This window comes from Podarcis melisellensis (genome assembly GCF_964234715.1).
Source record: "Podarcis melisellensis genome assembly, chromosome: 3".
Taxonomy (NCBI): Eukaryota; Metazoa; Chordata; class Lepidosauria; order Squamata; family Lacertidae; genus Podarcis; species Podarcis melisellensis.
In genome coordinates this window covers 112,835,942-112,849,122 of record NC_138530.1, presented here as the reverse complement: position 1 = coordinate 112,849,122, position 13,181 = coordinate 112,835,942, and the positions used below count along the sequence as shown (strand labels likewise).

Here is a 13,181-nt window from a genome sequence, read left to right as displayed (position 1 = left end):
ATCAATCTGGTTTTGCCCAATTCCAACAGAATTGCAACACTGCCGTCACGCACGGGGCATATGAAGGTTTTATAACCATGTGACTCACTGAGCTTGTCACTTGCTTCATGCAATCCTAAGAAGAAATTGCAGCACTGAGAGGAAATGATCACAGACGGAATCCACGGTAGAACGTTGGCCGTCAATTTTGAGGCACTTTCAGGAATATAAGTGGCACAGTATCCAAAATGTGAAGGGGAAATGAATTCTAAACGTTGTGTTTTCTTTCTAGTACTTTAGAGACATTCTTCAGTCTGAATTATTTCAAGAGATACTGTAGTTTTATAAGGAAGCAAAAGTACCACTTTTTAAAAGGGTGTGTTACCCAAGCGAACACTTTTAAGAGGCTTTTAGGATGTAAGCATTGGTGCAAGAAAAGCTTGCATTATAGCTAGTTTGAGGCTGAACAATATATTGCCTAAGGTCTACAACTGACCTGTAAAAGCTGTTGCCACAGATCTTCATTCCTTCTTGGGAATAATACTCATTATAGTCTGTGCTCTAGACCAGGGGGTCCCAATTTGTGGTCTATAGACCACCAGTGGTCTGTGAGCTTTATTCAGGTGGTCCACAGCATGTTCACATTAAATTGACATATTGATTTTTTTATTGCTTCTTTAATTTCTTATATTGTACTTTACTGGATTGCAAATTGAATTCTGTGGAAGGCAAATAAAAGATAAGAAATAAAGCAATGAAAACAGTAAGAAATCATACAGCATCTAGCACATCGCATTGCAATTGCTAAAACAGGCAGAAAGAATCGTTAAGTGGTGATTAGCAATTTTCAAATGGTTCATGGGAAAAATAGTTTAGAGCAGTAGTTGCCAAACTATAATGGCTATTTCTCACCCAAGAAAGAACCAGCAGCCTTCTGAAAATGAAGATACTGTATGTGGCAATTGGTTTTAGAGGTCAATTTTAATTGCATTGGGAATTCTATAGAAGGGTGACATATACATCCCTAAAATAAAATAAAATGAAATAAAATAACTTTTAGGGTCTTGATTGTGCTGAGGCAGCAAAAGCAGTAGAACTCCAGAAAAACCCATGGATACTCTGCTTCTGACATTCCTGGGATGCAGCCAGGGGATTTTTTTGAGCAGAAACGTACCTTTTAAAAATTAAATAATTATTTTTTTGGCCAGGGGAGAGGGGAGCTGGAACAGATATACACCCAATGCCTGAGCCAAAAATCCACCTATATCTGTAATCAATAAAGTTGTGGCCATTTCTAATCCAGACCACTGTCTGCTTGAGTTTATTAATAATATCTTACATTTAGCCATTGCCCGGGGGGAGGGGGAGAGGTGTTGCAATGTGACTGGATCTGCAATAAACAAAAACCCCCAAACTTACGTCTTGGTGAATTTCCCCAACTTTCTCCCCCAGAAAAAAGCACTGGGTGCAGCTATCACACCATTCTTGCTTAGCTACCAGTGGCGTAGCGTGGGGGGTGCAGGGGGGGCCGGCCGCACCGGGCGCAACATCTGGGCGTTAGGGTTGGGGGGCGCAAATCCACGGGTTAGGGGGCGCAAATTACTTGCCTTGCCCCGGGTGCTGACAACCCACGCTACGCCACTGTTAGCTACCACAGTGTTCTTCAGTTCTGTTTTTGGGATTTGTTCTTGCAGTGAAGAAAATGAAAGTCATACATTCATTACATTTATTTAGGGGCACCGGAGGAAAAACTGGAAAGTACGAAAGTTTGTCCTGAGAGAAGACCCTGCCTACATGCATTACTATGATCCTGCAGGGGTAAGCCCATTTTCTGTGGTTTTGCTGGACATTTGATATGAAACTCACCTTCAGAATCATGGGTTTTGGGATTGTTTATGTGAATTGTGTTCAGTTGCTGGGACCTCTTCTTTTTAAAAATTAAAGCATCTTCTTTTTAAAGCATCTTCTTTTAAAAAAATATTTATTTATTTTATTGAACAAGAAAAACCTTAAGATACATTCCATACCAACATACATTACATACGTTCCATAAATTATAAAGATTATAAAGAATTGAAATAGAAAGGGGGGGGAGAAAAGAACAAAAAGAAAAAAGGAATTAAATGAAATAAAAGTATAAGTAGAAAAAGAATATACTTGCATCTGAAGTACACATCAGCAAAAGAAAAGAAACTTCCGACTAAACCCATTGTACTCTTTTACATTTAAGCTAAAGTTGTTTCTCTTCATCTTAATTCGGATGTTTTCCAACAATTACTTTATATTACATGGTTCATTCAATATCTGCCAGGAAGTTTTCATGGTCACAATACCCTTTGAGATATTCCTTAATTACTATTCCTTATTAACTTCTTGTGTTGAGTTTCCTCTCACTGTTCCTGTTCTCCTTGCTAATTGTAAATACTCCATCAATTTGGCTTGCCACTCAATCTTTGAAGGGATAATTTCGCTTTTCCAATTTTTCGCTGTTAGAATTCTTGCTGCTGTATCTTCAGGGCTGTATATTCTAATATATTTTATCAACTTATTTATAGGCCACTTTTCAGGGCATAACCCCACGCAAGGAAGCTTATGTGTAATAAAAACGCAATACAATGCAAAGTGAAATGGCAGCAGTACAATCGTTTTTTAAAACATGGGCTAGTTAAAATAGGGTTGCCATATTCCAAAAGTTAAAATCCAGACAAAGTTGTTGAGGTGTTTTTTTTGGGGGGGGGGGGTAGGTCAAAGTTGTTGAGTTCTTTTGGAGAACATTTCCACACAAAAAGGAAGAAGTTTCCGGGCTTTTTTGGAATTTTTTATGGATTATTTTTTGAAAAATGACACCCCTCCCCACCATATGTCTGGGTTTCCCCGACATTTTGCAAATTCGGCAAAAATCCACCTGGATGCCATTCTGCTGGCTGATTCCTGGACATGTCTGCAAAAATCCGGACATATGGCATCCCGAAGTTAAAATAAGTGAATAGAATAACTGAATAGATTTATGCAGCCGAAAATGCTGTATGTTCTAAAACAGCTCTCTAGTTTAGTCACATTTAATAAATACCTAAATAAAGGGGAAGTATCCCAATTTTGGGGTGTGTGAAGTGAGTACAAAATGCACCTATTTCAGAAAGGCTTTGTAAATGAGCTTCAGTCAGCAAAGTGGCTCCCATCCCCCAACTTTTGCAGCTTGTTCTGTTGCACAGTTTTTCTTCCATCTGTTCTGACCCTTCTGCCAATACACTGAGTTCTAACGTTATGTGTCTGAGAGAGAGGGGGAAAAACCTTTTCATTATTTCCACATGGTTCATAATGTCAGTAACTCCCGGTGAAACCTACTTTCCTTCACCTTTCTTCTACACTGAAGAACCCTGATTTTCTGGTTTTACTCCTCAATTGCCTATAGCCCATAGCTGTCAACGTTTCCATTTTTTTAAAGGGAAATTCCCTTATTCCGAATAGGATTCCTCGCAAGAAAAGGGGAAAGTTGACAGCTATGCTATAGCCTGTGCCAACACACATACACACACACAGCCATAGCCATGTCCATCTCATTCCAAAATGAGTTTTTAACCAAGATAAGAGACTCAAGTTCTTCATGATTTCCTCATAGGTTACACCATAGCCTGCATAAACACACACACGGATGGCCGTAATAATTTCTGTCATGTTGGTTTCAGCTGGAAGCGAAAAATGGTTTCCAAAATGAGTTTTTAGCCAAGCTAACGATGGTTTGATTTTGAATCATTTCAGGGGGAAGAGCCACTTGGAGCCATTCACTTGAGGGGTTGTGTGGTGACAGCAGTTGAAGACGCACCAGATGGTAAGGAGGAACACATGGAGACCATCCCTCGTGCCATGCATGTTCATGCCTCATTCTAAGAAGTCTTTGTAACACTTCTGGTGGTGCCCCTAGGCTTGCTTTCTTTCTTTCTTTCTTTCTTTCTTTCTTTCTTTCTTTCTTTCTTTCTTTCTTGTCTCCAGTCCTCTGTGAAGCAAAATGTGCCAATATCTTCTAAGAGATTTCTGTGAAACAAGAGTGGTATGGCTGCCTTGTAGATTTCTCCTGGTACTGAGGAACGCTGCCTCTTGGTTTTAGACAGGAACAGCAGTGTATAGCTGACTTTCCATCGTATGTGTTAAGTTGTGGGTGAACATATCAGACGACACAGCGATTCCTCAGACAGCTCTTGTTTATTCTCAGGCCAGAACAGAACTGAACTGAAGGGTTCAGCCAACCTGCTTATATAGAGCTCAACTACAAAACAACAGTAGCAACTTTCTGTCACTATCCAATCACTGAACGTCACTTTCAATTCCTTATTTGCATATGCAGACCTGAGTGAAAACTATCTACAGTATCCCCCTGCTGGCCCAGGGTGAGAACTTCAGTACATAACACCATGCATAAGATTGTCAAGGGCAGGGCTGTCTTAACCATAGGCACCAGGGGTGCGGGGCACCCGGGCTCTCAGGGACACCAGGCCAAGAGTCCGGGGCCCTAGAGTTGGAGTCCGGGGAAGAGCCCACCCGCAGATCCTTGCACCCCGGCGCCACATATGCTTAAGATGGCCCTGGTCAAGGGGTGGTTGCCACTCTAGTTTTGTGTTATGCCACATCCCCTCCATGGCAGCCATTTTGTGATGGGCAGCCCCAACATGCTTTCAAAATTCAAAATGTCTCTGGTGCTCTAAAAAGGTTGGTGACCCCTGCTTCTTAACATATTCGAGGCCTGGAAGCAAATGGCTCAAACACTCAGTTTTGTTGATTCCCAAAGTGGGGCAGTCACATGAAAAAAATCTCCCTCTTAATATGTCAATTAGATAGAATTATCTTTGAATGTCTTTCTCCATCCCTATTTCCTTGTCACGAAGGCATTTTGATCTGTTCATTTATGCTTAAATCTGTCTGCAGGTAAAACCAGCAATGGCTAGAATTTTCTTGTGATTTATTCTGTCTTTTCTATATCAGTATTCCATATCCATACATTGCCTAAACAGCATGAGAGAGGCTTAGAAAAGGGTGGGAACAATGATACCATTTCTGACCATTAGTGCTGGCTCAGTATGTTTCTGAGCACAATTCAAAGTGTTGGTGCTGACCTTTAAAGCCCTAAACGGCCTCAGTCCAGTATACCTGAAGGAGCGTCTCCACCCCCATCATTCTGCCCGGACACTGAGGTCCAGCACCGAGGGCCTTCTGGCGGTTCCCTCATTGCGAGAAGCAAAGCTACAGGGAACCAGGCAGAGGGCCTTCTCAGTAGTGGCGCCCACCCTGTGGAACGCCCTTCCAGCAGATGTCAAAGCGATAAACAACTACCTGACATTCAGAAGACATCTTAAGGCAGCCCTGTTCAGGGAAGTTTTTAACGTGTGATATTTTACTGTATTTTTGGTTTCTATGGAAGCCGCACAGAGTGGCTGGGGAGGCCCAGCCAGATGGGCGGGCTATAAATAATAAATTATTATTATTATTATTATTATTATTATTAGGCTCAAGTTAGAGTCCCACCATGCTAGGTCACTGGCTTAGCTAACCATGATGCTGGCAGATATGACTCCCAATTTCATATGAGGCTTTGAAATACATACATACATTACATACAGGCTTATATATGTATGTAGAGTTGATTTTCTACGTGAAAATTGGAAGATTTTCCATTGTGTTTGCGATAGTCGTGTGAAAATGGAAGAGACCATTAAGCCAGAAGAACTGAAACAGCTCCCAGACTCCTTTGCTCACAGTCTTCTTTCTCTCACAATTAGGCAAGAAAAATGATGTTGGGGGCAACCTGTTTGAAATCATTACAGCAAATGAGGTCCACTACATCTTGCAAGCAGCCACCTCCACAGAACGTACAGAATGGATCAAGGCCGTTCAAGTGGTTTCCAGGACTGGAAAGTGAAGAACTATAAACTCTAGCAAAATACGAGTGCCTCTTGTTCAAAGGGTTTCTCCACACAACTGGCTATCTGTAGCCTTGTTCTCGTTCACAGATACCAGGGTGGTTATAACTCTGAAACTTTTATTTGACGATAACCTGTCTTAGAATTAGCACAGTATTTCATATGCCTGTGTCCTGTTCGCTTTCTATACCTTCCCATTATCCAAAACAGGATCATTTGGCCTCGTCACAACAGTCTGTAAAGATTTCTCCTGTACCACCAAGTAAAGAAGATGCTACTTTAAGGCAGATGCATGACTAAGTGTTACGTAACCCTTATGATTTCTGCATATGGTAGTGGTTTGGGGGGAATTGTTTGTAAAATGAGTTTTGTATTTTAACGAACCCTCAGCCTCTTCACATATATGTGTATCTGTAAGAAGCTCCAACTGAAGTAAATGGAGTTCTATTTGCCCTAATAGTATTAAAACTACAGCTAATGTCATGGATATATATATATATATATATATATATTTGAAAAATGAACAAACTTGCTTTTCTGTCTATTTCTTCCTTCCTTTCTTTGATGAGCCAATGAGAAGAATGGTGAGGATTATTATTTTTAAAATACATACATGTATAAAAATACACACGCTCTGTCTCATATGCACCCACATCCACACAGCCAGCACTACTGTGGTCACTGAATAAGCCACAGGCTTCAGGCCGCTATTCTAGATACGAGTATGGCTTGTAACTTTAAGCCAAAGCTGTAACCCAAAGTTATGATGGGGATGTTTATTCAACATCTTTATCAACGACTTGGATGATGGACTCAAGGGCATCCTGATCAAATTTGCAGATGACACCAAACTGGGAGGGGTGGCTAACACCCCAGAGGACAGGATCACACTTCAAAATGACCTTGACAGATTAGAGAACTGGGCCAAAACAAACAAGATGAATTTTAACAGGGAGAAATGTAAAGTATTGCACTTGGGCAAAAAAAAATGAGAGGCACAAATACAAGATGGGTGACACCTGGCTTGAGAGCAGTACATGTGAAAAGGATCTAGGAGTCTTGGTTGACCACAAACTTGACATGAGCCAACAGTGTGACGCGTCAGCTAAAAAAGCCAATGCAATTCTGGGCTGCATCAATAGGAGTATAGCATCTAGATCAAGGGAAGTAATACTGCCACTGTATTCTGCTCTGGTCAGACCTCACCTGGAGTACTGTGTCCAGTTCTGGGCACCACAGTTCAAGAAGGACACTGACAAACTGGAACGTGTCCAGAGGAGGGCAACCAAAATGTCTAAGGCCTGGAAACGATGCCCTATGAGGAATGGCTTAGGGAGCTGAGCATGTTTAGCCTGGAGAAGAGGAGGTTAAGGGGTGATATGATAGCCATGTTCAAATATATAAAAAGATGTCACATAGAGGAGGGAGAAAGGTTGTTTTCTGCTGCTCCAGAGAAGCGGACACGGAGCAATGGATCCAAACTACAAGAAAGAAGATTCCACCTAAACATTAGGAAGAACTTCCTGACAGTAAGAGCTGTTCGACAGTGGAATTTGCTGCCAAGGAGTGTGGTGGAGTCTCTTTCTTTGGAGGTCTTTAAGCAGAGGCTTGACAACCATATGTCAGGAGTGCTCTGATGGTGTTTCCTGCTTGGCAGGGGGTTGGACTCGATGGCCCTTGTGGTCTCTTCCAACTCTATGATTCTATGATTCTAACTAGGGCTGGCCCAAGACACCTTGCTGCCTGAGGTGAACCAGAAAATGGCACCCACCCAGAACTGTCGTTTGTCAAGGGTGCTGGGTTAGAGCATGGATAGGAATATCAGGCTCACGGAGGCAGGATCTGCTGCCCCTTCCAGCTTTCCGGAACCTTCCACTCTGGGTTTTTCCTGCTTTTTTCTTTTTCTTTTGGAGTCTTTTTTACTTTATTTATACTTATGTATCCTATAATTAAACAGAAAAAATACAAATCATACAAATAAACAGAATAAAGCCAGAAATACATAGATACAGTCATACCTCGGGTTAAAGTCGCTTCAGGTTCAGCGTTTTCAGGTTGCGCTCCGCGGCGACCTGGAAGTAACGGAATGCATTACTTCTGGGTTTCGCTACTCGCGCATGCGCAGATGCTCAAAATGACGTCATGCGCATACGCAGAAGCGGAGATGCACAGACACAGGTTGCATTCTGCTCTGGATACAAACGAGGCTCCGGAACAGATCCCGTTGCATTCCAGAGGTACCACTATACAAACATAATGACATAAACTGCAATAAAAAATATAAGCACTATACTCTTCTAAGAAAAAGGAAAATGAGAAAATAAAAAGAAGAAGAAGAAAATTAAAAAATGATTAAAGAAAAGGTGACTTCCAACTAACTAGCTTTAACAATTCACCATCCCTCCTCCCCAAGCACTGTGACTGGATTCTAGTCCTGGATTGGAAGCTGGAGCTGTCACTGAGCAAAGCTCAACTCCTGTCTAGCTACTACAGCATTCCCCCAATATGGTGGTGCTTTGCAACACTTTGAAGACAGGCTGTCTGGCTTTCTTAAAGCACACTGTACAAGCAATTGTCTTGGGAATCTCTTCCCCTTCTTTCCTTCTTTCCTCGTCATACTTTTCCAAAGTGATCAACAAGGTGGCATGGGCAGGGCAGCATTGATACCTGGTTTCCCAATGCTACACATCGCTGCTGGTTACTGAGAGGGAGAGGGGGAGGAGTGAGGCCACGTGATGCAGACACAGTAGTGGGGCCAATCTTGCTACTTCACTACTGCTTGCCTCCCTCCCATATGTTTAATTAAGGTTTATAAACCCCAATTAAACAAGTGGTTTGGATCAGGAGAAGTAGACAAAGCATCTCTTCTCTCTGCCTCCTGAACATGTGTCTAATTAGGATTAAAAACCCTTAGGACTGGCCCCCAAGTTGATTCATTTGGCTACAACACTGTTGCTAACTTCAAATTATGTACATTGTGCATATATTTACATATTTCCAATTTTATCATTGGAAACATTTTATTTTATCTTTGTTTTTGCACAAGCAAACAATTTCTGAATTTTCAGTTTTCACAGAATAATTTCAAAGCACCTTATAATAAAATAAAATGAGAGGTAGTGACTGGCTCAGGGATACCCAATGAATTTCATGGCTGAGCCAGAACACAAACAGATGAATGAAACAGATACCACACACATCTTGTGCAAAAAGGATAGACGGATGAACTTATGTAAGCTGTGTGAAAGTGGAATGAGTTCAATACTCATTAGTTTGAATTTCACAACTCCAGTCTATCTCATGAAGTAGCTTAATCACCAGATAGAAAGAAATGGTTAATGCTGAGATAAGCAGATCTTCTTTTTTGGTCTTGGCCATAAAATGGACAGGATTTGCTCTGAATAACATCCAGTCTGTGAAAAGACTGAATCATTGATAAGGAGTTATGAGAATCAAATAAATTGTGCAGTAAATGATGATGGAAGTTCCATTGAATCTATTTTTCTCCCTCACATCTTCGACACTAACCCTTAAAGGAGAACGGGAAGCCTCATTACTCCTGGTCTCTTGTTGTCTATAACAGCTGTTCCTGGGTGATCTGACTGACTGGTAATTCCTGACCAACTGTTGCCCACCTGTGGGCCTCCAGATGTCACTGGACTGCAACTTCCATTATCCCTGGCCATTGGTCATGCTGGCGAGGGCTGATGGGAACAGGAGTCCCAACACCACCTGGAGAAACCTTAGGTTTGCTAACCATGGTTTAGAACAGGCTTCCTCCAGATGTTTTGAGACTACAATTCCCACTGGTCCTGCTAGCTAGGGATCATGGGAGTTGTAAGCCAAAAACATCTGGAGGGCCGAGGTTGAGGAAGCCTGGTTTGGAAAATGCACTGCAGTATCTATCACTTCAGTCTGGTTTGAATGAGCTTGAATAGTAAGTAGGTCAAGGCTGGCTGCAGGGGCTGTTGATAGAAGCAGATTTAGGGCAGCGCAACGGGTTCTGCTGCCAATGGAGGCATTGCATCCCCTCTTTGACTTGTGCCATCTAATATAGACCCCTACAGTGCCACCTGATTGATAGGAACGATGTCGCCAAGGTATTGTTATCAGTTTTTTGAGGGGTGCACCTCTGAACCCAATAAAGTAATGAATGTCAGAATCTAGCGAGGAAATGAAAATGCAAGGTACAGAAATGTGCCAGAAAAGGAATTCCTGGCTGGGCTGCTTGAATGCAAACCCTTATGAAACAATGGCCAGGCACCTACACAGAAAGTTCACAGGTCTGTGCAAAACAGGGGTTGCCAAGGTGACGCGGAGGACTGTGAGCTGACAAGAGAAAGTGGTGTGCTGGGAAGAAGGAGGAGGACAAAGGCCAGGCCTCCACAAACTGCTGGGCAGGCCAGAAGTCCACACAGGGGCTGGAGGTCAGAGCTATATTGGCTACTGACCACTGAGCCTCTTGGACTTGCCGATTGGAAGGTCGACGGTTTGAATCCCCGCGACGGGGCGAGCTCTCATTGCTCTGTCCCAGCTCAGGTAAACAGGGTTTCCGTGCGCTCTGGTTTCCATCACGGTGTCCCGTTGTGCCAGAAGCGGTTTAGTCATGCTGGCCACATGACCCGGAAAGCTGTCTGTGGACAAACGCTGGCTCTCTCATCCTGAAAGCGAGATGAGCGCCGCAACCCCATAGTCGCCTTTGACTGGACTTAACTGTCCAGGGGTCCTTGGCCTTTTTACCTTTGCCTTTTACTGACTGGAGGTGCTGCAACAGAGATACTGGAAGTCATGTCTGACTGCTGCTTTGAACCCCAGCTTGCTGAAGCTATGACAGGAGCAACAGGAGACACTTGGGGTTCTGCACCCCCTCCATTGCAGATTTCCAGGTGTAAATATGTGCTAATAGAACATATTTCTTAAAGACACTTAAAGACAACCCTGGGAAGGGCCTGGAATCTTGCACTGCTCATGGACCTTGGGGTGTAACAGAATGAATGTATGCTAAAGGGCAGGACTGCGTGTGTCAAGATGACACCACAACTCAGATGGACCACAGAATGTAGTACCTGATCCAGAAGTACCTTTCTGAGTATATCAGCCATTTTTGTTGTGGTAGGTAAGCTTGAAAATGTGTGCACACATCACTGCTAAAAGGAGCATGATAATGCACAGACAGAAGGATAGAAATAAAGATTCTCGGGTTTCTTTCCCCAGAGTGAGTGGGGAAATTCTCTGTTAAAAGTGGGATTGATATAGTGTAGTGTACCCCAAAACTTAGTAAAGCTGTGTGACATACCTACTTGAATGAATGCATAAATTCATTATGCCAAAGAACAATGAAATGTGTTACAAACAGAATTGTTGCTGTTGTTTAGTCATTTAGTCGTGTCCGACTCTTCGTGACCCCATGGACCAGAGCACTCCTGGCACTCCTGTCTTCCACTGCCTCCCGCAGTTTGGTCAAACTCATACTGGTAGCTTCGAAAACACTGTCCAACCATCTTGTCCTCTGTCATCCCCTTCTCCTTGTACCCTCCATCTTTCCTAACATCAGGGTCTTTTCCAGGGAGTCTTCTCTTCTCATGAGGTGGCCAAAGTATTGGAGCCTCAGCTTCACGATCTGTCCTTCCAGTGAGCACTCAGGGCTGATTTCCTTCAGAATGGAGAGGTTTGATCTTCTTGCAGTCCATGGGACTCTCAAGAGTCTCCTCCAACACCATAATTCAAAAGCATAAAAAGAAACCTGGTGAATTTATAAAGGGAGCAAAGGGAAGTTCTGACTTTATTATCTGCATCCTAATTTGTACTGATGACTAGCTCACTGAATTCAGTTCCCTTACCAGTAACGTAGCCAGAATCATCAAATGAACAGACATTATCAAAATATCTGGGAAGAGTACTAAATTTCTGGAAGAATCAGCCTCTCTCTGGCCTCCCTGCAGTGTAAAAAGGAGATGACCAACAGATTCATCATTCCAGTTCCACAAAATCTTTAACTTAAGCAGAATCATATTAAATTGGGCAGTTAGAAGAACAGAGGGCAAAACATTAAAACAAGTGAGCACTAAAGCTTTCCAGTACTGGTAAATAGTTAATGTCCGCAAATATGAAATTCTGACAATTTCATAAAGTGTGGAACTGGAGGTCATCGCAGCACAGTTCCTCTGAACGCCACAACCTTACATGTAGTATAATTTCATGTCCCTGAACAAATTTCTCATTTTGGACTCAAGGAATGATTACAACAGCAGCAGCAAGAATGTTTTTTTAAAAAATGGGGAAAGTGGTCAGGTTCACGTACACCATGCCTCAACCCTTAATCATGTACATGTTTCATCATTATTTCTGAGTTCTAAAAATTAATGTTTTAAGGGGAAACTACTCATTGCTAGCCTTTCCTGTAAGTCATCAATGCTGACAGGACTACAAATGTGTCAGTGGTTCCACAATAAAAAGGGAAGAGAGAGGAGGAAGATAAAGCTTGCTCATTTAGCTTATGTCTTCATGATAATTGCTGTGTGGTGCCTACCACCCAGGCTCTTACCTCTAAAAATATGCTGTAGTGTTGCAAACCAAGGAAACCGGAACTCATCCTATTTTTTGTACTACAATATGATGTGTCGGTCTCAGAGTTATAAAAAGGCCACTGAGGCTGTGCAAACTCTACACCACTGTCTGTGTTTCTGTGCTATCTTGATTATTTCATTGCTTCATGGCTGCTATCCTCAGCTTAAACAAAATATAATTATTACTATTTATTTATTCATTCATTCATTCATTCATTCCCCGCCCATCTGGGCAGCTCCCAACAGAATATTAAAAACACGATAAAACATCAAACGTTAAAAACTTCCCTAAACAGGGTTGCCTTCAGATGTCTTCTAAAAGTCAGATAGTTGTTTATTTTCCTTGACATCTGATGGGAGGGCGTTCCACAGGGTGGGTGCCACTACCGAGAAGGCCCTCTGCCTGGTTCCCTGCAGCCTCACTTTGAATTCCTCATTTTCCCATTATCTGTCATCATAAATCCCATTATCTGGTTTGGCTTCCATTAAAAATTATTTTCATTATTTATTAAATGTTTACCTTGCCCTTCTTCCCAAATGAGCACAGGGTGGTGAAGAACAAATTAGCAAAATATTATTGAATGTACTTAAGAACATTACGAACATCTCAAAGTAGCCATCACAGCTAATAATTTCAAGGTTGCCAGGAACAGTGTCTTTCGACCATCGGATATCTGAACATTAATGAAGGAGGCAGACATGCTTCACCAAGGAGAGTGGAACC

The 13,181-nt window shown here is 42.3% G+C and overlaps 1 protein-coding gene across 1 annotated transcript in view; it reads left to right on the top strand.

Annotated features, from left to right (window-relative positions):
- Positions 1-6,433, top strand: part of PLEK (pleckstrin) — a 28,947-nt gene extending 22,514 nt beyond the window's left edge. Inside the window, exons 7-9 of the mRNA XM_081906494.1 lie at positions 1,714-1,797; positions 3,739-3,808; positions 5,751-6,433. Coding sequence (XP_081762620.1) covers positions 1,714-1,797; positions 3,739-3,808; positions 5,751-5,890 — 294 coding nt within the window. The 3' untranslated portion in view covers positions 5,891-6,433. The remainder of the gene's footprint in view (positions 1-1,713; positions 1,798-3,738; positions 3,809-5,750) is intronic.
- The last annotated feature ends 6,748 nt before the right edge of the window (positions 6,434-13,181 follow it).